Source organism: Macrotis lagotis, chromosome X (assembly GCF_037893015.1).
Source record: "Macrotis lagotis isolate mMagLag1 chromosome X, bilby.v1.9.chrom.fasta, whole genome shotgun sequence".
Lineage (NCBI taxonomy): Eukaryota > Metazoa > Chordata > Mammalia > Peramelemorphia > Peramelidae > Macrotis > Macrotis lagotis.
The window spans coordinates 634,099,988-634,115,200 of NC_133666.1; the positions used below are offsets into that span (position 1 = coordinate 634,099,988).

Here is a 15,213-nt window from a genome sequence, read left to right on the forward strand (position 1 = left end):
GTCCCAGTCCTAGCGAGGAAGAGCCCGCGGCCCACAGGGCCAGGGACCCCGGGCCTGGGGCTCAGCGCTGCCCCCAACAAGCCCTGGCTCGCTTCCAGGTCCACCCACCGGGATGTTAAGACCGCGGGCAGGGGCGGCCCTTGGGTGACGAAGGGCTCCAGGAGGGACCGCTGGCACCCACCAGCCTCGGGGGCCTCTCGGCGTCTCCGCGCCCCAGCGGCGGCCCCAGCGGCGCATGCGCGGCGGGGCCCGGGCGGGCGGGCAGAGCGTGGGCCTCTCGCGAGACTCCGGAGCGGGCGCTTCCCCCCGCCCCCCCCCGCCGCAGCGTCAGCCCCGCGCGGCCCCGGCCCCGGCCCCAGCGCTCCCGAGCCGCGGCTCCGGCTCCCGCTGCGGCGCTGCTGCCCGCCGGCCCCGGCCCCGGCCCCGCTGCCTCCGGGCGCCGCCCTCCCCGCGCCGTCCCGCAGGCCTCGGCCCCGGCCCCGGGCTCGCCTAGGCCCGAGGCCCCCGCGGGGCCGGAGCCGGAGCCGGAGCCGGGCCGGGGCGCCTCCTCCCCTATGGGCCCCGGCTAGAGGCGCTGCCGCCGCGCCGCCCCCGCCCCCGGCCTCGGCTCCCCGGGAAGCCCCGATGCTGGCCAAGAGGAAGCCGGTGCTGCCGGCGCTCAACATCGCCCCCAGCATCGCCGAGGGCCCGTCCCCGACCAGCGAGGGCGCGTCCGAGTGAGTGCCCGGGCCGGGGAGGGGGCCCGGGGAGGCCGCGCCGGGGCCGGCGCTCGGGCCCAGGGCCGCCGTCGGGGCCCGGCCCTCCGAGACTTGAGGCCCACGCAGCCCCCCTCAGTTTTACAAGTGGGGAAACTGAAACTCGGGACCCCAACATGGGAAATAGAAAGGTCTTGGACTCGAACCCAGACCTTCCGACGGGAGAGCGGGATTCTTTCCAATAGACTACTTTGAAGAGGAGGGAGGTGGTGCAGGGACGGGAGAGGAATTAAAGGAAGACAGATTTTAGGGGGGAAATGAAAAATACAGGTTGGGTAAGGGAGAGAAAACATGAGTGGGTTCTGTGAAGGTGGAATTTTATTTTGTGAAGGGAGATGAAGAAATCCGGGGGGCGGTTGAAAGGGGACAAAAACAAAAGGAAGCCTTCTGAAGGGCGAGTGGCAGATAATCATGGAATACCGGCAGGGAGGGCTGAATTCGCAGCTCCAGGGAGTGGGTCAAGCCCTTCTCCAGGTACTGTTGGAGCTGGGCAGAGTAGGCAGGTTTGTGCATTCACACTAGGCCTAGTGTGAAAAACAGAAGGCTAGTCTGTTTGGGGCCGCTTTGAAAGTACTGACCTTTTCTTATAAACCCAGCCTCTTCGGACTTAAACCAAGGACAAAGTAGAACCTGTAGGGATACCGTGAGTTATTTGACTTCTGCCATTATTGCTTCATGCTTCTGGTGTTCAATGTAAATGATAATCCTACCTTTCCATTGAGAATATTGAGAAGAAGGCCTCATTTTCTACCCATTTTTCTTCCCTGGTCTTGATCCTTTTCTATAGTTTATCTTTCCAAGTTTTGCACTAGAGAGGAGATTATAGTAGAAATTATACTAGACATAAAGCTTGAAGATCTGGATTCAAAAAACTTGGTCTGCCATTAGTAGTATGATCTTGGTAAGTGCTTTGAGTCTCAGTTCCTTCATCTGTAAAATGGGAATAATCATATCTGTATTAGTATTACCTATTTTGCAAGGTTTTCTAAAGGTCAAATGAGAGAAAATATTTAAAATGTTTTGCAAACCATAAATTGCTAGAGAAATGTCATCTATTATTATTAGTAGTAGTGGTAAGCCCTTGGAATGCCAAGGCTTTTTATAGCCCCTGGTGGCGCCTTTAGACAAAGAATGGAATGATTTTACACTTTCAAATGACTGACCAGACTTTTTTCTCCTGTCTCTCCTTTCTGACATCCCTTGCCCTGGTGTTTGTCTGTGTGTCTATGTGTCTGTGTCGGTACGTGCATGAACGCACAGAGCGAACTTGGCAGATCTGCAGAAAAAATTAGAAGAACTAGAACTTGATGAGCAGCAAAAGAAGCGGTTGGAAGCTTTCCTCACCCAGAAGGCAAAAGTGGGGGAACTGAAGGATGATGACTTTGAGAGAATCTCTGAACTAGGAGCTGGCAATGGCGGGGTAGTCACCAAAGTACAGCACAGACCCTCAGGCCTCATCATGGCCCGAAAGGTAAGCAAGCTACTGGCCTCCACTCTCAATAAGGAGCCCAGAGTACAGAGAAGCTTCTCCTGTGAATGGAAAGGTTTCAGACTTTCCTTTGTAGATGCAGTTGATATAATCCGATTTACTGATGTTTAGAAATTTTATTACCATCCTTTGATGCCAGGCAGCAGCATTTGATGCCATTGCTGGAAAAGAGCACCTTCTTGTTGATGACAGTTAGAAAGTGGCAATACAGACTTAAACTTCCTTGCTTTATATTACCTTTCACTTCTTGACTTCAGTACACAACAGTTTTGTGACCTTTGAAATGAGGATAATCATAATTGTACTGCCTACATTATGAGTTTGTTTCAAGGAAAGCATGTTGTAAAACATAAAATACTATGGACATATATTTTTATTCTTCACTTCTCTTTGAATCTTGACACTTGACTTTGCCTAAAATGTTAAAAGACCATGAGGAGGCCTTCAGTGTATGGGTGCCTTCTTTTTTGGATAACTTATAACCAGACATGGAAAACTTGCTGAAGGTGAAATGATGGGGCGGGGTTTTCTTCCATAGTGATAGAAGGAGGATTTGTCCCCAAAAGACCACCTGTTCCCTCTTATTTCCCTTTCTCCTCCATTGAATACAAGAAAAGCACAACCCCTGTTGTAAACAATTATAGTGAAGTAAAACAAAATGTTCCACTCTGCACTTAGTTTCCATCAGGAGGGGGGCAACATGTTTCATCTTGAATCCTCTGGAATGTGGTTGGTTATCATGTTGATCAATTCCCAAAGTCTTTCAGAATTGTTTCTCTTTACAGTAATGTTGTTATCATTTAATTGTTCTGATTCTGCTCACTTCACTCTTCATTGGTTCATACAAGTCTTTCCAGGTTTCCCTGAACCCATCCCCTTTATTATTTCCTATAGTACTCTATCAAATGGCCAAAATTTGTTCAGTTATTCCCAAATTAATGGGAATAAGCCCCTCAGTTTCCAGTTCTTTGCCACTACAAAAAAAGAACTGCTATAAACATTTTTGTCCACTTGGACTCAGGTCCTTTTTTAGAAAACTGTTCAAAAGTTTGAACTTAACTTTCATCTCTCAACAGGGAATTGTGTAGGATCTGTAGACCTGGGGCTTTAAACTCTGCTGGGGAATAAAGTATTGGGCTAGTGGAGCCCAAATACACCAGATCACTTTTCTGGAGCCATTGAACCTTGATGGTAAACTATTTGGCATCTTTTAGAACTTTAATAATTTTTGATGTTCTTTCCTCCTACTCTATAATATAACCTCATCAAAACTTATTATTAATAGTACCTCATGTCTAAATTGTGCCTTAAGGCTTACAGACACTTGGTGGCCTTTGGGAAATTTGGGGGAAACAATTTTTTTACGTGATTTCTAATTGCATTGATTTTAGTGGCTTAAATTATGGATGTTATGGACGTTGCCAGAGCTTTGTGGGAAAACTATTTTTTTGATCAGAGAAGTCAACCTTCTTAAGATTGTTGCTCTATAAGTATCAAATTGCTTTATTTGAAATCTGGCTGTTCCATGCCCAGATGGATTTTCACAGATCCAAGCATTAGCTTTTAGGGGTCCTGCCTATAATGGAAATAACATGGTTTCTTTGCTCTTTAGTTCTTCAACTATTTATCTTTTTCTCCTGAGGTATTGTTCCCTCTCCTGATGGAGCATAGTACTTTTGACTGCATGCATTCTATTTTTGTTCTCATGGCAGGCAGTCTTGTCAAAGCCAGAAGTAACATTTCAAGCCTTTGGTTTGCATTAGACTAGAGCACAGGGAAGAAAATGGTTAGAATATAATTGAGAAGTTAAAAAGCTAAGGGTTAAAGATAGGGAGCTTATCTCTTTAGAGGGTATAAGGATTTTTGAAATCCCAGGATCTAAAAAAGGTTCTCCATCTTGATGGAAAAGAATTGTTTTAGGATTTGATTAAATTTGGTACTGATTATAAAAAATTTATCTTCAACTTTATTAGAGCATTGAATCCTCTCAGCATGATAGATTTAATTTACTTCAGCCATTTAAAACTGGGAGGAAAATGCTAAAGAAAGTCATACATTTGGGACTCTGACTTAACAGAACCTTTTCTCTCCTGCCTGCTGTTCTGCCCTGCTTTTAGTTTTAACTCTTCTTAGCCTATCCTCTCCCTTATCCACATTTTAAAGGTGGAAAAAAATGAAGCATAGAGAGAAGTGACATGTCCACATTCACACAAAAAATTAATTGACCAAAAACCTTGATTGGAGAGATTTGTATGTTGTGGCTTTAGTATCCTTTGGCTTGTGCAACTTGTTTCCTTGGATCATGTTAAAAACTCACATTCAGTTAATTAACTACAGTGACCATGTGTGAACTGGGAAGAATTTAAAGGAGGATAATCTTCTTTCCTCTAGTTTTCAGCTGGAATACTTGATGGGTGAGAGCTGTTTCTTTCATCTCAATTTCTTAAATACCTCCAAAGATCAGGTCACAGGCTTCTTTTCTAGTCACCTCTCTAACCTCATCCATTTTCAGCATGTTGTCTCCCATGCTCTTGTTGCAGAAGTAGGCCGCCTGTGCTTGGAAGTTGCACAAAGCTAAGTAAGGGGTAAAGGGGTAATTTTGGGGGGTAATGGACTTTTTTGACATCTGAGAAGACTGTGAACTCCTCACAATCCTGTGTTTAAATGTATAAAATACAGAAGAATACAGTTAACAAAAACAATTTTTTTTAGAAAGTTTGGACCCCAGGTTAGGCACTACTTCTCTAAGGTAATGGCACAGAATCTATAAACACTGAAGATAATAAATATCATTCCTTATGCACATATGTCATGAAGTAGTTTCCTTTTTAAATGACTTCCTTCCTGACTTTAGTGTAGCTTCTGGTTTTTTGTTCTTCCCAGATCCTTACATCTTTAAGTTTGAACTCTCTTCTGGTCACCTAATGAGTTAGAACTGGGATGAGAGCACAGACCATCAGCTCTTTCTCCACTGCAATCTATTGTCTCTTTTTGTCCTTAGCTTCTTTGAGTTCAGTATGTTTATATGTGGGCATTTTGCATTAAATTTGTTTGAAAGGTATTTTTGAGGCCAATTCAAAGCAGAGGAGATTAAGCAGCATTTCACTGGTCACAGAATCAGAATGAGATCCAGATTACCAACCTGGTGTATTTGCTCCTGCAGCAGGTTGAGCCTTCTGTCCTAGGCACTCCTGGAGTTGTTTGTTGGAGATGGGCAAAGTGTTATGGAGAGAGAACCTGAGCTGTGTCACCAGCCCCCACCAGAGTAAAATGTAACTATTCCTGTTTAAATCCAAGTCAGCCCCTTCCATTTGACAAGAATTCAACATGTTGGTTTTTCCTTATATCAAACTTCAATGACCAAAGCCTATCTTTCCATCCTTGTTATTAAAGAATGATCTCAACATTGTTATCTACATCTATCTCTACCCTTTCCCTAAACACAGACCATGCAGCCAAACTGTTTGTCTCTGCTCTTGGGACATGCCTTCCTCCTCATCTCCACATTATAGATCTCCTCACCTTATATGCAGGAAACCTTTTTGAATTCCCCAAGCTATGACTACCTTCTATTGTATTTATTTTGCATCCACTTAGATATACCTGTTGTCTTTCCCAAATGAATGTAGTAATAATAATAGCAATAGTAATAGCTTGCATTTTTACAACACTTTACTCTTTTTATCTTCACAACCACCCTGGGAATGAGGTCCTATTAGTATCCCCATTTTTCAGATGGGGACACTGAGGCCGAGAAACATTGTGACTTCTTCAGGGTTACACAATTAGTAAGTCAATGAGGTCATATTTGAACTCAGGTCTCTCAGGCTCTAAGTCCAGTGACTGCACCACCTACACCCCAAGCTGTCACATAAGCTCCTTGAAAGAAGAGTCTTGTTTCCTTTTATGATCTTGTTGTCCTTAGCACATGGCAGCACACAGTTGGTACTTTCTAAATGCCTGTTTCTCGGAAATTTCTTTTCAACAAAGGGAATGTCAAATGTAAGCTATTCAGAGAAATATGTACTGATGCAGGATGTGATGCAGAGTAAAGCAGCAATGAATGGTGACTACAGTAATGTTCATTAAAGTAATAAGAAGTGGCACCCAAACTCTAAGAATAGATAGCAAAGCAATTCCCAAGATTTGAAGAACTCTTGAGTATAGACTGTTGCATACTGTGTAATGGTGACATGGTCAGCTTGATTTTGCTCAGCAATTTTCCTTTGTTACTGAGAAAGGGTCTGATGGGGCAGGGGTGAGGCATATTAGAAAATGACTGATGTTTGAGTTTCTTTTTAAGGCATCAATAAAACAAATATCTAAATACTCCTCCCATTCAGGTAACTTGCATTCTTACCTTGCCCTTGATTCTTTCCCTGATTCATCTTTGACTTTGTCTTCTTTGTTCAAACCAGGGTTTGGACCAATCAAATCATTTTCCTTCTCTGGCTCCCATTTTACTTTTCTTTAAAATAAGAATTGAACTAGATGCCTCCAAGATCCTTTCTGACTGTCTGTAAGCCTGTGGTCTCTAATGCATCTCTAAGTGTGAGGATCCCTTTTAATGGTAATAGAAGGATAGATGTTCTATGAATCTGTTGCTTAAGGAAATACTGATTATAAAAACACATGAATTCAGTGATACTTTCAATTACTATATAATATATTCATCACAGGTAGATTTGCTCATATTTGAAAAGCAGTAGTCTATATGAATATGAAACTTTATTCAGTCTACAGAAGACTTGTTATCATATTTTGGATTTAGGGATACTTTACAAAATCTACAAGTCACCCAGGAACTTGATTTAGTGTGTTCCTTCTCTGGAATGCTGGGCAGTGGAAGTAGACTGGTGAGTTGGGGTGAACGAGACAGGTTGGATTTGGCAAAAAATTATGGATCAGGCAGACACCAAGGCTTAGATAAAAGAGTCAAAGGTCTGGAAGAATCAGGTGAATAGTGTAGGTCCAAGTAGGCAGCAGTTAGGCCTTTAACATCACAAAACTGGAAGGAGTTAACTGTCTAGTTTCCACCTGAAGTAAAGCTCATCTGTGCTTTTAAAGTAGAATTTCCACTGCTTAATCTTGGTTCTGCCATCAATAGCCAAGTGGTATAAGCCCATTCCTTTCCTGATAGTCCTTCAGGTGCTTGAAGACAGGTTATGTCCCCAAAGTCTTCTCTGGGCTCATTGTCCTCTGTTCCCACCCTACGTCTCCTGTCACCCCCTGACATTTCTCTGTGTCCTAACTTGTTAATATTCCTCCTAAAGCTTTGTCTAAACTCAGGCCAAAGAGAAGGCCCTCCAGGCCACAGAATCTCAGAGACCTGAGCATCCCTTCTAAACTTGCCTGGCATCCTCTTCCTCTGGCCTCTGCTTAAAGACAAAAAAGAAACCATGAGCCCCCAAAACAGTTTATTCTGCTTGATACTAATTTCACTTGATAGTTTTTTTTCTTATATCAAACTTAAATTTACTCTTTTGTTAGCATCCACCTGTTGCTCCTATTTTTGCCCTTTGGGACCAAGCTGAACAAGACTAATCCCTCTTCCACATGATATCATATTTGTGGCAACCTTCAAATACATAAAGACAGTCATTGTATCCCTTAGTCTTTTCTTTTTTTTTTTTTGTTAGGTTTTGGCAAGGCAAATGGGGTTAAGTGGCTTGCCCAAGGCCACACAGCTAGGTAATTATTAAGTGTCTGAGACCGGATTTGAACCCAGGTACTCCTGACTCCAGGGTCGGTGCTTTATCCACTGCGCCACCTAGCCACCCCCCCCCCCACTTTTCTTCCGGGAAGCATACATCCCTAATTCCTTCAGCAGTCTTCATATGGCCTGATTTCAGGACTTCATTGTTCTAGTTAACTTCATCCAGGTACTCTCTAGCTTGTCAGTGTCTTTTCTAAAATGGGGTGCATGCAAATGAACACAGTAGTACAGATGTGGTCTGGCCAGGACAAGAGCCCTGAAGGACTGTTGCTTCCTTAGTCCTAAACATTAACTCTTCTAATACTGCCCAAGATCGAAAAATCTTGAGTTCCAGAGTTTATATAGTCAGCAAAAGTAACACCTGTTCACCACACCCTGCAGCCATAGGTGGTGGTTTTAATAGCTGGCCTTTATATAGTGCTTGCTTATGTCCCAGACATTGTCTTAGGCACTTTTATGACTATCATTTTATTTGATCTTACATCAACCTGGGTGCTTTTATTATCCCCAATCAACAGTTGAGGAAACTGGTTAAATGATAGGTCCTGGGTCATACAACTGATAAGTGTCTGAGACCAAATTTGAATTCAGGTTTTCCTTACTCCATTAGTGTTTTACTGTGGGTCCACCTGGCTATACACCAGCTATTTTAGCCAGAAAGAGGTGTGAGACTTCCATTTGATGAGGGATTGGAAGTGATAGAATAACAGGGCCATTCTGATAGTGTTAATTCCTTTTCTCTCCTTCTGACATGTCTTTACCCAACTTAACTCCAAAAAAGATATTTGGCATTCCACAAGGCATGCTTCAAGATCAGAGTAGAGAAGAGCCAGATTGGGCAATAAATGTGCTAAAGGTGAAATGGTACATCGACCTTGGATTCTAGGCTAAGAATTTTACCTGTTTTCTGTATGCTGGATAAATATTCATTGAATTAAATTCTTGTCACTTTTCAGTTGATTCACTTAGAGATCAAACCAGCAATCCGGAACCAGATTATCCGTGAACTTCAGGTCCTACATGAATGCAACTCTCCATACATCGTGGGTTTCTATGGTGCCTTTTATAGTGATGGAGAGATTAGCATCTGCATGGAACACATGGTGAGTCCAACCCTGGGAAAGACTAGTGACTAAAAAAAGATGAATGGAAATCTTTAATGAGTGTGTCAGTGGCTTGTGCAAAAGCCATGGTTTTATATAAGTTGGGAGAGGTGCTTTTGCCTAGGTCTCTGGAAGATCTAAAGTTAAGCAGAAATGTTAAAAGCAGAAGTGGTCAGAACTAAAGTCCTTAAGAGGAAGTGCTGAAACACAGCTCTCCCTCCCTCCCTTCCCCCTCCCCCATCCCCAACAGCCTGTCTAACTTTGCATCTGCCACTGAGGACAGCTGTGGAAGGTCTCTGGGGCTTGAGTGGCATGATGATATTAGCTCATATTTCTTGAGTGCTTTATAATTTATTAAAGCTTTTTATTCCTCTCAACCTTGTGGGGGAGGTGGTATTGTCAATATTAAGGTCCCGGTTTTACAGGAGAAGAGTCTGAGGGTCAGATAGGGTAAATACTTGTTTCATCATCACGTAGATAGTAAGTAGTAGAGATGGAATCCAGAGTAGATGTCTGACTCCACATCCAGCTTTGGTTAAGTTTTAAGAGTCATGCACACTAATGTAATGTCATTTTTACAGTATTCAGGTAAGATAGGCAGCTTGGTATTTCCTAAACTTATTTAGTCATGAGCTGTTTTGGGATTTGAGGTATATTGGCAGAACCTGTAAATATTTGTTCTGTTTCCTTATTTTCCTAAAGTCTGGATACACAGTGCAGGTCCTGGATGAAGCAGAGATTGGATATTTGGGAGCAAAATGGAGAAATTAAACTTCTTTTCCAATTCTGAAAACTTGCTGAATGTAAGAAGTATTTTTTGATAGAATGTAGTATGGCCTAGTGGAAAGAACAGGAGGTTTGGAGTCAAAGCAGGCCTTACATTCCATTGCCAGGCTTTGCTCAGTGTGGCCCTGGGGCAAGCCACTTAACTTCTCTGCAAAAAAAGAAGCCTGGGCAAGGTAATTCCAAAGACCTTTTCTGGATCTAAAGCCAATAATTTTCTATCTAGAATTTTAGGTTTGAAATTTTCAGCACCACATGCCCTCATCCCATCTTAATCCATGTTTGTGTAAGACTAGGGTTCTATAGATCCCAACATGGGAACCAAGAGAGAAATGGAGACAGGAGTCAGGAGGTGGACTGTGCTTGGCAGTAGTTGTATCATCTTGGGCAAGTCGTTTCCTCCTCTGGGTCTCTTTTAGGAACCCTTGTGTATGGGAGCATTGTAAATTATCTTCACCTGGTCCTTGAACATCAGGTCTTATTTTACTAAGTGCCCCAGGAGTGGGAGTGGATTAGGGACTGGAAAGGTATTTAAGTACTCATGTTTTGATAAATAAAGAGAGCACTTGATGGAGTACTTGTCTCCTTAGTCTTCCTTGTCTCCCGCCCCTCCAGAGCTCATCTGGGAAAGATTGATTGTGTCCAGAAGTGGGACTCAGCAGTTCTCAAATTCTTATTCTGTGAAAAGTAGGATAGAACTAAATGATCTTTGGGTCTCTTCCAGTTACAGAATTCTTTGAATACATGTGTTGTAAAGCATTCATAATGTATCATGCTTATAATTCTTGTGAATGGGCCCTGTCCTCACAAGCCCATCTTGTTTATTTTTTTTAAGTACTGATTAAGCATTTGCAGTTAAATAGTATTTTTAATACTTTGACAGGTTTGGTTCCTGGGTGATTACCTCCTCTTTCCTGGGGAACACTGTCACACAATGTAGAAGTGATTGTTCTGAGGGAGATAGTTGTTCCAGGGTTTGCTCTGACCATTTGGTGCTTTTTCCCTATCATCATAGACTCAAGCTTGCGTAATCCTAAATTTTCTCATTGTTAATCCCTGAAACATCTGCTCTTCAATACCTTCCTTTGCTGTGTTAGACACTGATGACACAAGGTCATCCACTGCATTTTAAAACACCACCAGTCATTTTGACTATGTCCTGCCACTGAACTGTGACATCTGGAGGAGAGTGAGGCCAACAACTTCCTGCAACTCTGCCTCACTTAAATCCAATTTATACACCAATTAGAAGACAACAGAAATAAAAAAAAAAAACCTAATGACAGTTTTTACAATTGAAAATTCCTGGGCAACTTGCTATGGGAATCATATTTTTTAATTTCATTTGCATTCTGCCATTGATTCCTGCCCCCTTATCATCTTCTTTTGGAATATGAAGTTATGGTATGGGAAAATTTATCTGCCTTCTCTCTGTTCCTCCCACTGCCCTGCTTAACTGGATTGAACCAGGGATGAGTCATTTCAGGGCTGGTGTATAGATAGGTCTCCAGAAAAGGTTAATGTGCAAAGTGACCTTGGTTGGGAGGGTTGCTGTTGACCATTATTAATGATAATGATAGAAGCTGACACACAGAACACTTCTCTTCCCTGTTGACAAAGTGCTTTACCTATTGCCTCTCATTTAAGTCTCAGAACCCTGGGAGAGAAGTTGTATTTTTCCCATTTAACAGGTAAGAAAACTGAAGCTTACACGCAAGAAGCACTTTATCCAAGATCACATGATTGCATTTGTTCCCCACACTAACCTTAGGAACCAAGTTATTCAAACGTTGTTTTCCCCATTTCACAGATGTGGACAATTAGAAAAAATGGAACATGGCTAGTAAATGGGGACTCTGGCACTTGGCCTGCTTCTCCTGGATTCTTCCCACCTCTCACAATACCTTCCTTGGGTATCGGTGGGACCCATGAGCTATCTTGACTCCTGGACCTCTGCCTGGTGTGAAGAACTCACTGGAGTGCAGTAGTGCCTTTGGATGAGACCTGGGTGGCTTCACAGGTCTCTTAGTAAAGTCATTTTCACTCTTAAAGGAAATAGGACTGGAAACAATTCATAACTGTCTGCCTCACCCAGATCAGTCTTACTGAATGCCTCTAACCCTAGGTTTTATTTGAAGTTGGCTTTATCTCAGTCTTTTCATCCATATACCCAGATATATTTCCCTGCCATTCTTGACAGCTTTTAAAATCAAAGGAGAAATATCATTTGTAAATATGGATTTGGTTTTTGCTTAATGTAGTATCCAACACAGAATAGGCACTTTAAAAGACCTATAAGGCTGCCTGACTATATTCCTGAAGTCTCAAAGTAGGCCTTTTAAGTGATTCTGTCTCATAGATTTTCCCATTGTAAATGTTTCAAAAGGAGATGCAGCTTGATATAATAGATATATTTTCTGAAATTTTGATGTGGAGAAACTCCCTCTACAGATGCAAATCAGCACCCCTGTAACCGAGTTTTAGAGAGTTGTTTAGAACTTTGAAAGTGTTCTTTCCATTGCCTGGGTTGTATAATTGGTATGTGTCAAAGGCAAGACTTGAACCCAGGTTGGTTTTTTTTAAACTCTTAACTTGGTTTTGTGTGACTTATACTGTCTCTCCAAAGTAGGAAAATCCCACATTAATATAGCATTGTAGGGGGGGCAGCTAGGTGGTGCAGTGGATAGAGCACCGGCCCTGGAGTTGGGAGTACCTGAGTTCAAATACTGCCTCAGACACTTAATACTTACCTAGCTGTGTGACCTTGGGCAAGTAACTTAACCCCATTGCCTTTTAAAAAAAAAAAGACATGAATATCAGAGCCAGGTCTCCTGATTCTAGATCAGTTTTCTTTCTGCTGTTCTTTGCTGTCTAGCTAAAGGTTTTAGGTCCCGATTTTCTGCTCAGCATTCTTTTGAAGGGACCTTTGTGAAATGTCAGTGTGTTCTCTTCGGCCTTTTTTTATTTTCTGGAAAACAGAGGAGTTAGACTAAATGATCTGTGAGCTTCCTTCTAGCTTTTCCATTATGTGATTCTGTAATGAGGAGAAAGTTGCCAAAAATGCAAAAGCTAGAGATCCTGGGACTTGTAAGTTTTTAATAAACAAAATGTCCAGTTCTCTGAAGGATGTTATGTTGACCTGGATTTCTCATGGAATGGAAATCTGCCTGTGCACTAGGGATGATGGGAAGATTTCATATGAAGGTACCTGTGAGGTGACAGTGTGGCAGAACATGAACCAAATGACCAATAGCCTTGTCCCAAAATGGACTTAGTAGCTTCCTAACCTTGCCAGATCACTCAGCTGCTGCCTCCAAGACTCTTCTTTTCTCCCATTTGGAAATAATACATTTGCCCTATCCAAACCAGGGGATTGTGAAGATCATTGGCGGTAATACATGTCAGCATATTGGGGAAAGTATTTGTGTACTGTTACAGATGCAAGATACAAGATGTCTTGTTTTACTATAACAACATAAACAGCACTTGGATTCTCTAGTGCTTGTCTTTGACACAGTTCAAAACACATCCCCCATCAGATCTCATCTGCCATTATACTTGGAATACTTATTAAGGATCTATAATTTTGTTAAAGTTGGCAGAATCTAAACTGAACTAATGTTGGCAGTTCAGTTCCAGTTGTGGCTGTTCTTTTACTGACAGAGCTACCTCCTATGACTCAGTGGATGGGTCTTGTGACGTGCTGTGTGATGGAAATATTTGTCACTTGAAGGCCAGGCCTCTGGTGATGGGCATCCCTTTACTTTAGTGAGGCTGGTCTAATGTGAAGGCAAGATAGGATGTCCTTTTACAAGGGGAGAAAAGGAAATACAGATGGGAATATGTCTCTGTCTCCAGAGCTAGGAAGGTCTAGTCAGGAAGAAGTCCCAACTTTTGTGGCAACAGTTTCCTTTGGAGGACCTTCTGTGAGGCCAAACCTCCTCCAGAACCATTCTCTTTAGTTTCCCTTTCCTCAAACCCCACCTCTGGCTTTTATGTGAGGCTGTATTGTGGAAAGAGCACCAGACTCAGGGTCATATCTGCATTAAGGATCCAATCTTGGGCAGCTAGGTGGAACAGTGGATAGAGCACCAGCCCTGGAGTCAGGAGGACCTGGGTTCAAATCCAGTCTCAGACACTTAATAATTATCTAGCTGTGTGGCCTTGGGCCACTTAACCCCATTGCCTAGCAAAAACCTAAAAAAAAAAAAAAAAAAAGGATCCAATCTTGCCTGAGATTCAGAAAGATTAAGTGACTTGCAGTCACACTCCTTAAAAGTTTCAGGGCAGAGATTTTAAACCTGGACAGATAAAAAATGAGAAACCTTTTGGAAATCCTCTGAAGCCCAGCTTCCTTTTCACTCCAAGACAAGGCTGCAAGGCTCTTTCTGCTAAGCTATATTGCCCCATCAGTATATTTCTTTCTTTCTTTTTTGCAAGGCATTGAGGTTAAGTGACTTGCCCAAGGTCACACAGCTAGGTAATTATTGTGTCTGAGGTCAAATTTGATCTCAGGTCCTCCTGATTTCAGGGTCAGTGCACTATCCACTACACCACCTAGCTGCCCCACTCACCAATATATTTCAATGGGTTTATGTCTCACTGGCATAGGTAGTCATCATCCATACACCCATATTCTTTTCTGTAGTTCCTCCATAGATGGTCTGCCTTTTTCAGGTTCTTTTGGTGTTTTGTGGATGCTTTATCCCTTACTTAAAAACATGACTTAACTACCTCCTTTTTTCAGTCATTCATAGGATGATCATAATGGTTAACCTTTATAAAAATAGCCAGGTGCCAGGCTCTGGGCAAAACCTTGCACATTTATTTTATTTTATCCTCATAACAAACCTGGGAGGCAGATGCTATTATTCTCATTTTACAGTTGAGAAAACTGAGATATACACAAGGGTAAGTGACTTGTGAAGGGTCACTGAAGACAAATTTGGGTCTTCTGGACTGTCAACTTATTTTTCTTTCCTCTTGCTATAGATATAGATAATGAACTGGAAGAGACCGCCAAAGCCATTTAGTTAAGTCTTCTAAATTTATCGATGAGGAAACTGAGACCTGATGGAGTTGAATATCTTGCCCAAGATCATACAGTTTTTAAAAATGGGATTTGAACCCAAGACATTTGGCTCCAGAGCTTTATGTGATTTTATGTAGCTCTTCATATATATTTGTTGAATATATGTGAGCTATTCAATTTGTCTAATCCACCATCATCCTCAGCAAAATGATGATAATGACACTTATACTCCCTGTCATACAAGGCTGTCATACCTGGATCCAGCAGGGCGACATGTGTCAAAGGCTTTGTCAGAGGCAAGGAGCAGTGAGGACTCTGCTCCTGTTGTAAGCAGA

The 15,213-nt window shown here is 42.4% G+C and overlaps 1 protein-coding gene across 1 annotated transcript in view; it reads left to right on the top strand.

Moving 5' to 3' along the window:
* The first annotated feature begins 484 nt into the window (after positions 1-484).
* The window catches only part of MAP2K2 (mitogen-activated protein kinase kinase 2), a 31,873-nt gene continuing 17,144 nt past the window's right edge, over positions 485-15,213 (top strand). Inside the window, exons 1-3 of the mRNA XM_074204030.1 lie at positions 485-716; positions 2,016-2,226; positions 8,917-9,063. Coding sequence (XP_074060131.1) covers positions 625-716; positions 2,016-2,226; positions 8,917-9,063 — 450 coding nt within the window. The 5' untranslated portion in view covers positions 485-624. The remainder of the gene's footprint in view (positions 717-2,015; positions 2,227-8,916; positions 9,064-15,213) is intronic.